This window comes from Python bivittatus, unplaced genomic scaffold, assembly GCF_059951505.1.
Source record: "Python bivittatus isolate LINGU-HERP-01145 unplaced genomic scaffold, Pbiv_v1 ctg000080_np1212, whole genome shotgun sequence".
Lineage (NCBI taxonomy): Eukaryota > Metazoa > Chordata > Lepidosauria > Squamata > Pythonidae > Python > Python bivittatus.
Window position 1 is genome coordinate 31,443,551 of NW_028277035.1, and position 15,629 is coordinate 31,459,179.

Consider the following 15,629-nt stretch of genomic DNA (forward strand, 5'->3'; position numbering starts at 1 on the left):
ATTTATTAATTGAAAATGTCTTCCTCCAGGTCCTGTGCCAGGTTCATTGATGAATTCATCACACTTATCAGATGGACAGGGACATAATTCTTTGGTCCCAAGCATGTATACTCAGCAAATTACAACAAAGAATCCTCTTCTTGTATCCTCTGGACAGTATAGCCATGGTACATCTTGGAATGTTTCATCTGGTCAAACTCTTAATAGAACCCCAGTGGGATCTTCTCTGACAGCATCACAGCCAAGACCTGTTGCCCAAATGCCTTCTTCATTGCAGAACTCAGCTGCTATATCAACAGCTGCTATATCAACTTCTGATGGTAGTTTTTATTCTGGAAGTAATCTCTCAGCAAATTCAAACTGGCAATATGCGCAGAATCCTTTGACTCAACCAGCTGTAAGATCTCAACCAAATCATTTTGCTCATACAACAACTTCACCTTTGTTGCCATCAGGGAATACAAATTTGCCCACAAACTTTCATTATGTTTCTTCTGCTGGTGGTCCTCCAGTTCAAAACACCTATACAAGGCAAGGTAAGAAAAAAGAAGCAATTCTAAGACTGTATTACTGTATTCCAGGTAGGGAGAAATCCTAAGCATTATTCATCCCAGGTATTCTTGACATGCTTATGAATAATGGGTTAAACAGGATTGTATAAGTGGGCTTCTCCTAAAATAATGGGATTCCCTTAGTCTCCTTCTCCTCTGCAACTTCTAGGATTACCACAAATCTGTTCCAGAGGGATTCCCCAGCCTAAATATATATTCTTTCATGTCAAGGCTGGAAAACTGGTAACCCTCTCAAATGGGTGACAGTGCTACAAGTTGTAATTCAGCTACAATTTCCAGCAGCATCAACCAGTATAGCCAATGATAAGGAATATTATATCTGGAGGATTGCAGGTTCCTTACTCCTATAGGCTAGACAGATTATAGCTAAACAAATAAGATTTAAACCCCTAATTAATAATCATCTTGTTTTATTCTCATTAGCAACAATAAATTTTCTCGCTGTTGACTGTGAGTCACTAGCTAGAGACTGATTTTGTTATTTAGTGAATTTTCATTTATTTGATAGTTCTTGTGGCTAAGCAGTTTATAATAGAACTGTGTGGCATGGTAGGATAAAATATATAGATGGGCTGTATGGCCAGGTTGGGATTGCTTTTCTATTTTCCAGGGAAGAAATAGATCAGCAGCTTCTCATGGGATAATTGCATTGGGTAAGATCTGTGATTTTGCTCATGTATAACATTAAGCTTAGATTACTTCACTGTAGTTTTTTGAACATGCAATAGTGGCCTGGTTTGCACCTAGTACTAAACTGTAAGGGATGGTTCACATATCATGCTAACTAAGAAAAAAACAGTTTCTGTACCAAAAGAACATTACTGAGAGATTGTGTTGGATTTAAGTTCTGCTTGTTCTTGTAGGTACTGTTCCACTGCCAGCTAATCAGTTAAATTATTTGCCAGTTCAACCTCCTTTAGGACCTTCTGCAGTTGGAAATCCAGTCTATACACATCCCTCTGCTCCCCCATTAGCTCCTCCCCTAGCAAGCACTGCATCCCAAGCTGTACAGAACTCAGCAAGTATGCAAGAAGGTAAGCATTAATGGGGTTATTAAAGGAAATTGCTTTCAGCAAGTTAGAAACTAGCTGAATTATGTAAAATCAAAACTAATTGAATGTGATTACTGATGCACTCCAGTGGTGGTACTTTATTTAGAAGAAAAAGAAGTCTACTAACACCCTCAAAAGATTTAAATGAATGGTATAGGATAAATTTTTGTGGACCAAGTTTTTTTTAACTCCATTCATAAGGAAGGGCTGTGTTCATACAGTCTGCTAAGCCGTGATTTATTTTAATCATGGCTTATTGGATAAGCCATAATGGGCTTATTTACATATGCTAAGCCATAAATCATGATTTACAAACCACATTATGATATAAGCTGTAATCAACATTTATGTACTTCTAACAGATTATTTTCTTTGTAGGTGATGCTACATGCACTGCTAATGATGGATTATCAGTCCAGAACAATTACGATGCAATAGAAGGAGGTGGTTTCCTGGGTAAGATATTCTTTCTTCCATTTCCATTGTTCAAAAGTAAAATAAATAGAGAATTGTTTCTATTGTATCTGCTCATATACTGGTTTGAAACAGTTACACGACACAAATATACACTATTTTAGTGTAGAGGAAATATACTTTCTGGAACTGAAAACTGAACATATATTTATACATTATATACAACTCAATGCCTTAAAAGTGATATGGACACTTGTAGTAATTTAACAGATATTTAGCAATATTATAATACTTTACTGAGCAGCTCTATGAAGCCTGATTTTAATCAAGATCTCAAGGGTCTGTTTAAATAGGATGTAAGCAATTTGTTTAAGATGAAACCTCAAGACAAAGTGGCAAGTATAATTGATTAATATAATGAAATTGCTAGGTTGCTGTCAACAAAGCAAAACATTTTTGAAATTTATCCATTAGGAACATTGGACCTAAAACATTTTTCTTTGGTGTGGTTGACTATTAATTATAAATGTATGTCTGTTTAGTGTTAAATTAAAATTGTTCCTCCTACATGATTCATCCTTAGTTGTGTTCTTATAAAACAAGCACTGGGAGTGAAATACAAACCAAATGTCTTGCAGAATGGTTAGTTCAAAAAGTACTTGATTTAACTATTGTCATGCAGGTTATATTTTAATCAAATTTATACTGATTTATTTATATTTCAAATTTGGACACCGCCCATCTCACGAAGAAGTGACTTTGGGTGGTTTACAATAAAAACAACTATTAAAATACAGTAAAAATAGTATAAAATACAATAAAACCAAATATATACATAAATAATAATATCTTCCAAGGTACTGTTGGTAGAAAAGATATTAAAATATGGGAGCATCTTCAAGGTGCTAGCCACCCCCAGGGTTGGTTATCCCTTTTCTCGCCCCATGCAAGTTGGCAGAGCCAGGTCTTGACTGCTTTCCAGAAAGTCAAGAGAGTAGGGGCCTGCTTCACCTCTCGGGGGAGGGTATTCCATAGGGTGGGGGCCACGGCAGAGAAGACTCTCCTTCTGGGCCCCGCCAGTCAACATTCTTTCGTTGACGGGGTCTGCAGCATACTCTCTCTCCTTGACCCAGTGGGATGGGTCAATATAATGGGGATGAGACATTCTCTCAGGTAACCCGGTCCCATGCCATGTAGGGCTTTAAAGGTGATAACCAACACCTCGAATGGACCTGGAAGCAAACGCCCCCAATGCAGCTCGCACAGCAAAGGTGTAACATGTGCCATCTTTCAGGCACCCAAAATTGCCCGCGTGGCTGCATTTTGAACCAGCTTTAGCTTCTGGATACTCTTCAAGGGTAGCCCCATGTAGAGCACATTGCAGTAATCTATACGGGAGATGATTAGGGCTTGAGTGACTGACTGGGGGGCCTCCCAATCCAGGAAAAGGCGCAACTGGCGCACAACATGTAGTTGAGCAAAGGTCCTCCTGGGCACGACTACCACCTGCTCTTTGAGCAGGAGTTGTGAGTCCAGGAGGACTCCCAGATTATGCACCAGGTCTGTCTGGGGTAGTGCCACCCCATCCAGAACCAAAGATGGTAAACTTCCGGATACAGAGGAGCCCTCATCCCACAGCCACTCCATCTTACCAGTGTTCAGCTGAAGCCTGTTGTTCCCCATCCAGATCCCCACAGCCTCCAGGCACCGCGAAAGGGTAGTCACAGCATTACTCAAATCACCTTGGATGGAGATGTATAATTGGATATCGTCTGTATATTGATGATACCTCATCCCATGGTGGCGGATGATCTCACCCAGTGGTTTCATGTAGATGTTAAAAAGGAGCAGGGAAAGTACCAAACCTTGCGGCACCCCACAGAGGAGGGGCTGCGGGCTGGACCTCTCGCTCCCTATCAACACCGATTGGGACCAGCCCTGGAGGAAGGAAGTGAATCAGCACAAGACTATGCCATCCACGCCCAACTCCCTGAGCCAACCCAAAAGGATACCATGATCAGTGGTATCAAAAGCTGCTGAGAGGTCAAGAAGAGCAAGGATAGATGTACTACCCCCATCCTGTTCCCACCAGAGATCATGCAAAAGTGCGACCAATGCTGTTTCCTTCCCATATTTGGGCCTGAAACTTGACTGAAGAGGGTTCAGATAATCCGTTTCATCCAGGATCCTCTGGAGCTGCAATGCCACCACTTTCTCAACCACCTTCCCTAAATAGTGGGGGGTGGGAGACTGGATGAAAATTGTCCAGTATGGTGGGATCCAGCGATGGTTTCTTGGGGAGGGGGTGCACCAGCACCTCTTTAAAGGCCGCTGGAAACGCTCCCTCTCTCAAGGATGAATTCACCATTGCATGGACCCCCCACACATCACCTCCCAAGCTGCATTAACCAGCCAGGAGGGGCATGGATCTAATTGACAGGTGGTGGCATTTACAGCCCAGAAGACCCTGTCCACTTCCTCAGGTCCAACAGGATCAACTGTTCCCAGATAACAAGGTAAGTATGTACCCCAGGCATCTCCACAGGCCATGCCACGTGCTTGGTATCCAACTGGGACTGGATGCGAGTGATTTTATCCTCCAGATGCCCAGAAAACTCTTCTGCGTGGCCCTGTAGGTGGGTTACTGGGCCCACCTTTCCCAGAAGAGATCGGGCAATCTTAAACAGGGCCGCTGGGCAGCATTCTGTGGATGCAATAAGAGCGGAGAAATAATGACATTTCTCTGCTCTTACCGCCACAGGGTAGGCCTGAATAGTGGCTCTAGCCTGTGTTTGGTCAGATTCAGTCCTTGTTTTCCTCCAGCGGCGCTCTGGACATCTCTTAATCCTTTTCAGAACCCTCAACTCCTCCGTAAACCACGGGGAGTATTGGATTTGATGAGTCGAGAGGTCACACGGGTGCGATCTTGTCCAAGGCCTTGGCCACCTTCCTATTCCAGGTGGCAGCCAGGGCCTCTGCTGGACCATGCACCAGATCCTTGGGTATAGTCCCCAGCAGCCCTTGGAACCCCATTGGGTCCATCAGTCGTCAGCGGTGGACCAGTCGAATCCAACATACTTCCTGCATCTGTAAAAATTATACCTTACAATAATTGCTAGATATGTATGATGCTTGGTAGATTCGATTTAAATGACTAATTGGGGGGAGGGGGTTTAATTCTTTAAATTATGACTTACTAGTTTAAAAAATTCTATAATCCTCATTTCTAGTAAAAGTGCATTCTTCTTGTTTGATAAGATTTGAATAGTTTTTCTTCAGTATATGAATGGGCATTACTAATCAGAGATGTAGATTAGTAATTTTTCATTTTTGGAAGGTAAGTATCAAGCAGAATAAGACAGAATTTTTCTAGGTAATTTTACTTTAAAAACAAAATGCTCTTAGAACCAAGCAAGCAGATAAATACTTGTGATATTAGGAATCAAACTAGCTCCAGTTCAATTAATTGTGCATGTTTGGAAGATGTTTTTGGCTTCTAAATTTTACAAATCATGTTCTATCTAGCTTTCTTCAATTTATAATAAAATGAATTATTTTAAGAAAGAAGCACATATTCTTTTATAAGCAATTTCACCTTAAGTCAGCACAGCAAACATTAAATATTGAATGGATGGTGTATTCAGTCTTCATTTGTATCTTTCTCCTTATTTAGAATCTGAAAAAGATAGGCAAGCTTTCCTGATTTTCCAGTTATCGAATTGTTTCTTAATTTTGAGTGAATTACTCCAAATGTAAAAGCGCCTTTTCAATATGAGGAGAAGTTGGGTTTCTACTTCAGTGATCTCTGAGGTCAAATATTTAAATGATTTTCACCAAGTCACTGTTTGGCATGTTTTAAAAATATCATCAGCAAACATATTTATTGAATGGATCACCTTTGTTTAACAGACCTTGGTTGGTGGGGGGTGCTGTAAATCTGAATCTTCATTAAACTCAAATGAAATCTTGCCTTTCTGAACACAATAAACAAAAGTAAAACCAACTTTACTTATATATAATACATGAGAAAAAACAGCTTTTCAATAGTTCATGTTGCATTCAGTACATCTCATAGTTATGTTTTAGTTGAATTTACATTTTATGTGCTACCTTGTCACAAGCCATAGTTTCTGCTGTTATTTCACTGTCATTATCTGGTTGTCTTCTCCTTCTGTGGCATTTGCAAGACATTGTTCTTGGATTGCTTCCAGTTTGTCAGAGTTTTAAATGGTTTTGTAGAAGTAACTGACTTCTACAACTCTCAAGCTGCTGGTCCACTTCAGTGTTGTTAAGCAGGTTTTTCCAGCCTTTTGCCAATGTTTGATTTTTTTTAATGTTTTTTAAGTTGCAGCAAATCTGAAGATTGATTATTGTAATTTTTCAGATTTTTAGGGTATGTTGACATCTTACGTCTTTTTTTATCTAATTCATCCACTAGCGCAACCCTCATTTCCTCCCAAACTCTTTCTGTACAGTCTTTGGTTGCAAGAATGATCCGTTGGTTCACAGGCTAGATGATTAAGGTAGTTTGGGGGGCAATAAAGTGCACTTAAAATTTCCATCTTTTGTGCTTGGTATTTTTTCTGATGGATGGCTGGATTAATTGTCAAGAGTTAGGAAACCTTTCAGTGTGCTTAAGGGATATTTTCAGCACCTCATTCTGATACACTCAAGCTTTGGGGACAGAATGGCTGAAGAGCAGGTCTGGAAAAAGTGAAGATGTAAGTCATGTCCTCTGTGGATTATACAGTGGTACCTCTAGTTACGAACTTAATCCATTCCGTGACTCTGGTTGCAACTCGAGTTGCTCTCAAGTCGAGGTAAAGTTTCCCATAAGGTTCAATGTAAATACGGTTAACCCGTTCCGCCCTCCGAATTTGGTCGCACCACGAGGCAAATTTCCCCATAAGGTTCAATGTAAATATGGCTAAATAGTTCTGAAACATATGCATTTTATTTTTAAACCTCAAAAACCTTCCAAACGCCACAAAAACCTTCCAAACGCCACAAAACACACCACAAGCCTCACCGAACGTCTCCTTGCTACCGCGATCTTGCCCACAGGAAGCCGCGACCGCGTGGCAGCAGGGCAAATGGCCGCGGATCCAGTTCGTAAGTAGAGGCGGAGTTCGCAAGTAGAGGTAAATTTTTGGGGCCGGAGCTGGTTGTATCTTGAAAAATTTGTAAGGAGGAGCGTTCTTAACTAGAGGTACCACTGTAATGATTCTTCCAGCAGTCTTGGACAACATGACATGCCTATTACAACAATTTGTGCAATCCATTTGTGTTTGGACAAAATCTCTCCTTGCTGATCTTCTTTAACGACATTTTTTCATGCTTGAATATCTGGGTGTTATCTGGAACAGAGATGCAGCACAAACCAGTGTTGTCCTTATTGTAAATTTGAGACTGTATAAAACATTCGTACTGAATGGTTTTATATACATTTTTTCCTCAGGGTGTTCAAAGCTTCACAAAAGATTCATTTGTTGATAGTTCCATGGCATTGATGGAATGCCACAGCCAGCCATTGCTGGTACGGAAATTTGGATTCATGTGGTTTGCAGTTGTATTAGCTGCTGATTTTATTTTCATTCCATTTTCTGGCCCCAAGTTCAAGTTATGAGTTTCCACGACACTGCAGGACATACAGCGCATTCGGAAAGTATTCAGACCCTCTTTTTTCAATTTTGTTATGTTGCAGCCTGATACTACAATTGTTCAAATTCATTTTTTTCCTCATTAATCTACACTCAGTACCCCATAATGACAAAGTGAAAACAGAATTTTAGAAATGTCTGTAAATTTATTAAAAAGGAAAAACTGAAATATCACATTGACGTAAGTATTCAGACCCTTTGCAACAACACTTGAAATTTAGCTCAGATGCCTCCCATTTCTCTTTATTGTTGCTGAGCTGTTTCTACACCTTGATTGGAATCCACCTGTGGTAAATTAAATTGATTGGGCATGATTTGGAACACACCTCTCTATAGAAGGCCTCACAGCTGACAACGCATACTGTACCACAGCAAAAGCCATGAGGTCAAAGGAACTGCCTGCAGAGCTCAGAGACAGGATTATTGCAAGGCACAGATCTGGGGAAGGCTACAAAAAAATTTCTGCTGTACTGAAGGTTCCCAAGAGCACAGCGGCCTCCATAATTCTCAAATGGAAGAGGTTTGGCACAACCAGGACTCTTCCAAGAGCTGGTTGCCTGGCCAAACTGAGCAATCGGGGGAGAAGAGCCTTAGTAAGAGAGGTGACCAAGAACCCAATGATCACTCTGACTGAGCTCCAGAGATCCTGTGTGGAGATGGGACAAAGTTCCAGAAGGACAACCATCACTGCAGCCCTCCACTGATCTGGGCTTTCTGGCAGAGTGGCTAGACAGAAGCCTCTCCTCAGTGTAAAACACATGAAAGCCTGCTCGGAGTTTGCAAAAAAGTACCTGAAGGACTCTCAGACTGTGAGGAACAAGATTCTCTGGTCTGATGAAACCAAGATTGAACTGTTTGGCCTCAATTCTAAAGGTATCTGGAAGAAACCAGGCACAGCTCATCACCTGCCCAACAGTGAAGCATGGTGGTGGCAGCATCATGCTGTGGGGGTGTTTTTCAGCAGCAGGGACTGGGTGACTAGTCAGGGTTGAGGGAAAGCTGAATGGAGCAAAGTACAGCGATATCCTCAATGAAAACCTGTTCCACAGCGCTCTGGACCTCAGATTGGGCCGAAGGTTCACCTTCCAACATGATAGCAGTCCTAAGCACACAGCCAAGACAGCACAGGAGTGGCTTAGGGACAACTCTGTGAATGTCCTAGAGTGGCCCAGCCAGAGCCCTGACTATTGAACAACTCTGGAGAGACCTGAAAATGGCTGTCCACTGACGGTCCCCATCCAACCTGATTGAGCTTGAGAGGATTTGTAAAGAAGAATGGCAGAAAATCCCCCAATCCAGGTGTGCAAAGCTTGTCATGTCATACTAAAAAAGACTCGAGGCTATAATTGCTGCCAAAGGTGCTTCAATGAAGTACTGAGTAAAGGGTCTGAATACTTAAGTACATGTGATATTTCAGTTTTTTCTTTTTAATACATTTGTAGACATTTCTAAAATTCTGTTTTCACTTTGTCATTATGGGGTACTGAGTGTAGATTAATGAGGAAAAAAAATGAATTTGAACAATTGTAGTATCAGGCTGCAACATAACAAAATTGAAAAAAGTGAAGGGGGTCTGAATACTTTCCGAATGCGCTGTAGTTCTTCAACTTTCCTTTGGCTTTGTGAATATTGGACCCAGTTTGCCTTACTCTTCCTAAACATATGCAGTAGTCACCCCTTAGTCCAAGTTACCTAAGAAGTCTGTTTTTAATGCATGGTTAAATTTGTTTTGTCTTTTCCTACCCACCATTTTTCTGCCTACTGGTGAACTGCATGCTTGAGCACTCTGTGATCCTACTTAGAATCTTTATGAAACTTTGAAACCATGTTATCAGCACTCCAAGATTAAAAACAGTGCCAAGACTGCCAGAACACCATACAAAAGAAAGCTAATACATACACAGAAAGAAATAATGCTAGCAAATCTGCAGATTTGAGCATTGGCTGGATTACTTCAGAAACAGACTTTGACCATAAAAATACAGGTGAAGCAAAAAAAATTGTCTCTCATATTTGAAATCCCAAATTAAGGATCCATCTGGCTGCTATTGAGAATATTGCCAGAGAAGTAACTGGGAATAGTGCTTGGCCCTGATAGTTCCATCTATTCATGAAGTTGTTCCCAAGTTGCCATTAAAATAGAGTAGTTTTCGATTTAGTCCTCCAGATGGTGTGTTAATGTGTTTCAGTGTGATCATGATTTGGGCGCTCGGCGGCCAGCTCGCATTACAGCATCGCAGTGTCCCATGATCACATGAACACCAGTTGCAACCTTCATTGCCAGCTTCTGACAAGCAAAGTCAATGGGGAAGCTTGCAAGAGGTCACAAATGGCGATCACATGACCGTGGGACACTGCAACCACATAAGATTTGCCTAATGACAGCAACTGGGGCTGCTGGAACTGCTCTTGTAAGTCAACACAGTTATGTCATGTTGTGTCTTACAACTGTGTCACTTAATAACGGAGCTCCTGGTCCCAATTACTGTTGGTAAGTGAGGAATACCTGTATGTCCTTCAAGTGTCTATCTGTAATCACACGAAAAGGAAAGTTAATTGAATAATTTTTTTAAAAAAATTGCTTGTTGCTGTAATCTAGTTTTCATTACAGTTATCAGTTCCTGTTTTTGTGTGATAGTTTCTTTTTTTCAGTTATGAGTAATATACTAAGTCTTCAGTGGAACATTATGTTTAGATAACTCTGAAATGATAGTCACCAGTGATGGCACTGAAAGAGTGCAGGTAGACTATTATCAAACTATTGTATTTGAGAACAGATAATCTTAACGATGGCATCCAGTACCAGTGTTGGTTTAATATTGCTGAGTGCATGTACAGGTAGTCCTCGACTTATGACCATTCGTTCAGCAACTGCTCGAAGTTACAGTGGTGCTGAAAAAGAAGACTTACGACGGGCCCACGAAGTTGTGGCCATCCCAGCACCCCCTGTGTGGTCACATGATTGCGATCTGGGTATTTGGCAACTCACTTGCACTTAAGACTAGTTGCCAAGCACCCCATGATCACGTGATTGCCATTTGCAACCTTCCCTGCTAGCTTCCCCAGAAAGTCAATGGGGAAGCTGGCAGGGGAGATTGCAAGTCACTGGGGTAAGTCTCCCCAACCCACACAGCCTCCCCAGCCCCTCTGCACCTGCACCAGCCACTCATGCATCCCTGCATACCCTCCCCAACCCGCACCACACCCTCATGCATACTCCCCAACACGTGTGGCACCTCTCATGCACCCTTCCCGACTTGCGCCACATACCCTTGCACACCATCTCCAACCTGCACTGCAGATAAACTTTGGTTACCTGACACCTGTTAATTTACCTCCCCCCCCATTAGCAATATGAAAGGAGGCATTATTGCAGGGTGGAGGGAATTATAAGTTATGTTTGTGATTATAGTTTGAGTGATACTTTTTTTTTTAGAAACCATTTAAGTTTTAAAATGTGATTTAAATAACAAACGGCTTTTTATTTTTTTTATCTGTCATGATGTGAAGCTTTGTCTGTATAAACGATGCTGTATAACTTTTAAGTTTAGAATATTAAGGTTGTTTACCATTCAGTGCATTTATTCTTTCAGCAACCCCACATACTCCTGCTCCTCAAAATATGAAAGTGAACAAACATGTTGGGAGTACTTATCCCAGCTTGCCCCCAGGCTACCAAAATGCCTCTCTACCTGGAGGACCAAGAATGCAATATCCAGGAGGACCTCAACAATTCCCTCAGGTAAATCCTTCCTTATTTTACTAAAAGGTTATTTCTAGGTTTCCATAAAGGCTTTGTTGACATTGTAGAAGTTGTTCTTCCATAGTTAAAGAGCTCAAATGTTTCCAATATTAGAGCTGATATTGATAAAATGTGTTTTGAAGTAGATCTAAATTTCTAAAATGTGGTAGATCTAAATTTTAAAAAATTAAAAAATCAGTTGTAAATCTGCTTGTTTTCAGTGCTTCAGTGAAACATAGAAGTTCCTGCTTGGTAAATTTGCATTTCCTCTTAAGTAGACAAGACTGAAGGGAATGCATTGGATGGATATATAGAATTGTATCCCAGGAATTTTTTTTGATTGTGGAATGGATAGTATTGGCTGTCAGTTGCCCTTTTCCTACTAGCCAATATATGTACCATTTATCTTCGGGTTGGGAGCAGATTTGGGGAATATGTGGATAGAGAGAAGAGGGGAAAGACATTTAAATTGTATAAGTGGAAGTCTGCTTTTGCAACATGTCACATAATAATGGCATATGAACAAGATGTTAAAAGGCTTAAATAAATGGTTCCTGAGGAATAATTTAAAGGTGAAGAATGGACTAGAGTTCTTACTGAATGGTTGTGCAAATCAAAATATATAAACATATATTGCAGCTTCCCTAAAGTCAGGTTGTATTATGGAAAATGATTGGCTTTATGCTGTGTCCATACAATTCCAACTTCACCAGCCTAAAGGTAAGATTTCTGAAGATACAGGCATTCTGTCTAGTTGAATAAAAGAGCACACTAAGTAATTAAACATAACGTGGAGGGAAAGATCACATTTAAGGAATGTGAATGAAAATAGACTGAATGGATTTTTCATTTCAGTGGCCTCCATCATGAGAAAGGATGTTTCTATCCAGCATTTGATTTGCCTTTGCTTTAGTGTAGAGTAGGAATGGGGAATACTTTTCACCCCAGAGATGAACCTCCTAAGGATATCGTTCTAAGAGCATGGATTAAAGGAAAAGTCCCTTCATTCATCCATATATCCAAATATATCCTCACTACCACTGTTATAATTTCTTCTGTAGTTTCTGTCAAATTATTGGATGGATGGTCATAGTCTACCTGACAGTATGTGCAGAACTGGTAAGAACTGCTTGAGACTTGAGGCAGACTTGGCTGAGGAAGTAGGAATAGCAGAAACATTAGGAGAAAATGACCACGTAAACTATAGAGATGATGTCAGGAAAACTAAAGATCAGAAAGGTTTTTCCTTTCAAAATAAAAGGAAGCAAAAAGACTCATTCTATCAGCTGGTCAGTAAACATGGCAAAATGCTGAAAAGTAACAAAATGCAGAGGTGCTGCTATTTTGTCTGTCTTCTCTAACAAGAGGAATGTAGGTATTTCACTCAGTTGGGAACAGTAGGATGAAGAGGGATGACTGAAGTTTGAGAGTCACAGAAATGTAGTCAGGGAATACCTGTTTATTTGGAATGAGTCTGAATCAGTATCCTTGAATCTTCTTTAATCTTGATAATGGGCTGAATAACAGAGAGAACAAATAAATTAATCCAGACAAGAAGAAGATGCTGTTGGTTAAAATAACCCAAACAAACTAGACCCTGGCATTTGAGGTGATGCTTACTCTAGATAGAGCTGTAGTCCTCTAGAAGGAACATATTTGTGGTATGCTTCTTGAACCATAGTATAATGTATTTAAGTTATGGAAAGGCAGGTTCAGATTGAATGTTTGAAAAAACTTCCTAACAGTAACAATAATTTGACACTGGAACCAATTATCCAGAATTGGTGGATTCCCCTTCATTAGATGTGCTCAAGTAGAGGCTAGACAGCCATCAGGGATATTCTGATTTGGATTCCTCTCTACAATAAGGGGTTGGACCTGTTTGCCTGCATGACCTCCCTCCCAGTCTATGATTCTGTAACTAATCGGATCCTAGTTACAACTAGATTAAAACTGGCTGGTTTACAAAAAGAAAGAGTGTATTTAATAGCTGTATGTGAAAAAGAACTGTTTTTATTTCCCCATGTTGTATTAAAAGTTTATCTGTTATATTTCTGTCCTTCCTGTCTTTTTTTTAAATTCTAGGTAGAAAACTTGTGTTAAAACCAGCTAAGCTGATGAGTAAGACTAGCTCAGCAGTAAAAAAAAAAAAATGTTACTAAATATTTTCTGCTGTTGCAGACATAGTGTAAGGGGGGATATGCCTCCAGTTTGAGTTAAGGATTAGGTGTAATATGTTCCCTCTCAGGTGAACTCCATCCTCTCACTCAAGTCTATGCTTTATAGATATGTACATTTATAGTTGGCTAGATTTTCCTCTTCATATGATTCTTAAACATATTTCAAAATTATCCCATCCCTCTTGCAACACTCTCCTTAGTTAAGAATTTCATTATGAAATTGAAAAAAAAAGCACTTCATCCAAACATTGGCTTTCATTATTTCCTTCAGTTTGTTTAATAATCAGTGTTGTTTACATAATAGGATTGCATAATTCAATATAATTTACTTTTAATTTAGAGCTAGTATACTACAGTATTTAAGATGTTGGACTTGGACTGGAATTATCAATGGATAATTTTAGGTCAGTGGATAATTTTGAACTCCACACAACCTACTTCTTAAGTTATTATTCAGATAAAATGAGGAAGTTTTCCTATGTATGCTTGCAAACGTAACTGATATTACTGAAATACATTAAAAAAAGATAAATATGGACTTTTATATCTAGATAGGTTTTGGGTGCTGATAGGATGGTGAACTAGTTTATAATAAAATACATGAACTAGTATAAGTGCTTTATGAACAGTTATGTATTTACAACTAGTGTTAACCCCACCATCCTCCTTGGTGTCTATGCATGGATTTAAATGTCTTTCATACAGGTTAAATTTGAAATTCTGTTTTTGGTAGCCTGGCTTGGGAGCAAATACCTTAGCTGCATCTATGGGTGGACTAAGTCTTCAGCCTGAAGGATTAAGACCTGTCAACCTTCTTCAAGATAGAAATATTCTTCCTGCAACCCCCTTGCAGGCACCCGTTCCCAATTTGCATGAAGATATTCAGAAGCTCAACTGCAATCCCGAGTAAGGTTAATTAATACTGCTTTTAAAAGAATAAATATCTTCATGTATTTTGAAGGTTCTCCCTTGTGTCTTTCTGGGTTTTTAAAGTGTCATATTGTTTCTGGTGTATTTCACAAAAGCATCTTCTTAGACTGAGAAAGTAATTTTGGTTCATCAACGAGCAAATATCAGTAGCATTGGTTTTTAGTTATGTTTATATATCTATATCAATACTTATATGTCTCCACAACTCTTGATAAAAATACAACTCTTGATAAAAAAATTTATCATTGGCGAATAAAAATCAAATTTGCTCTCACTGGTTTCCAGCTAATCCTATGTAAAGGAGGAAAAAAAGGCTCAGATGGTTCTCTCTCTATATATTCCAAATGGTTGTATCTAGTATACTTCCTGTAAGGAGGTTGCAGGAATTAAAATGATAAACTAACAGCTGAACTTAAATTTGAGCCTTATAGGCTAAAGTAAAAATTAGAAAAATGGCATAATCTCTCTTTTCAAGTATGAGAGCAGGGAGAGACCCTAAAGAAACAGGTTGCTATCTATCAGTCTTACAAGTTCATTGGTGAACAGAAGAGATAGCAAACCACATAGACTTTATTTGACTCTGTTGGGATGGGGTATGCTAATCATTTGTACCACCTGTGGGCTTTTGTGAACAATTTTCAGATAGGTAAAGTTTGATGTGATAGTTACGTTGAGGTTTAAATTTGTATATTATCCTGCTACGCTGCAGTGACAGTCTACAGTGCAATAGTATTTTTCAGCTGGGTGGGTATGCTCTGGGGAAATGTCAGTTGCACAAGGCAGAGCTTCACAGCAACTTCATAGCCCAAAGAGGTAGAAACGGTAATAGTTGCAATACCAACAAGGGGGCAACAGCTTTGTACTTGATCTGGGCACATCAAAATTGTGGCCTTACAACTACAGGGAATATCCCGCTCAACACCACAAGCTTGGAACTGAATTAATTGATTGAATCAAAATTAATATTTTATTAATTTACTCACTGGGCTGTCCTAGGGTTTTGTTGGTTTGTTATAATGGGAAGTAAAATAAATATTAGGTAAAAAATAAAGATTATCTGCCCTTTTTCCATATGTGAG

The 15,629-nt window shown here is 39.6% G+C and overlaps 1 protein-coding gene across 3 annotated transcripts in view; it reads left to right on the forward strand.

Annotated features, from left to right (window-relative positions):
* Positions 1-15,629, forward strand: part of SEC24A (SEC24 homolog A, COPII component) — a 55,254-nt gene that overhangs the window by 13,230 nt on the left and 26,395 nt on the right. For 2 of the 3 annotated variants that reach the window (XM_088133760.1, XM_007421879.4), the window contains exons 2-6: positions 30-536; positions 1,436-1,606; positions 2,003-2,080; positions 11,292-11,440; positions 14,354-14,526. In XM_088133760.1, the coding sequence (XP_087989886.1) occupies positions 50-536; positions 1,436-1,606; positions 2,003-2,080; positions 11,292-11,440; positions 14,354-14,526 (1,058 nt within the window). In that variant the 5' untranslated portion in view covers positions 30-49. The remainder of the gene's footprint in view (positions 1-29; positions 537-1,435; positions 1,607-2,002; positions 2,081-11,291; positions 11,441-14,353; positions 14,527-15,629) is intronic. The other variant, XM_007421880.4, reaches the window with a different exon arrangement.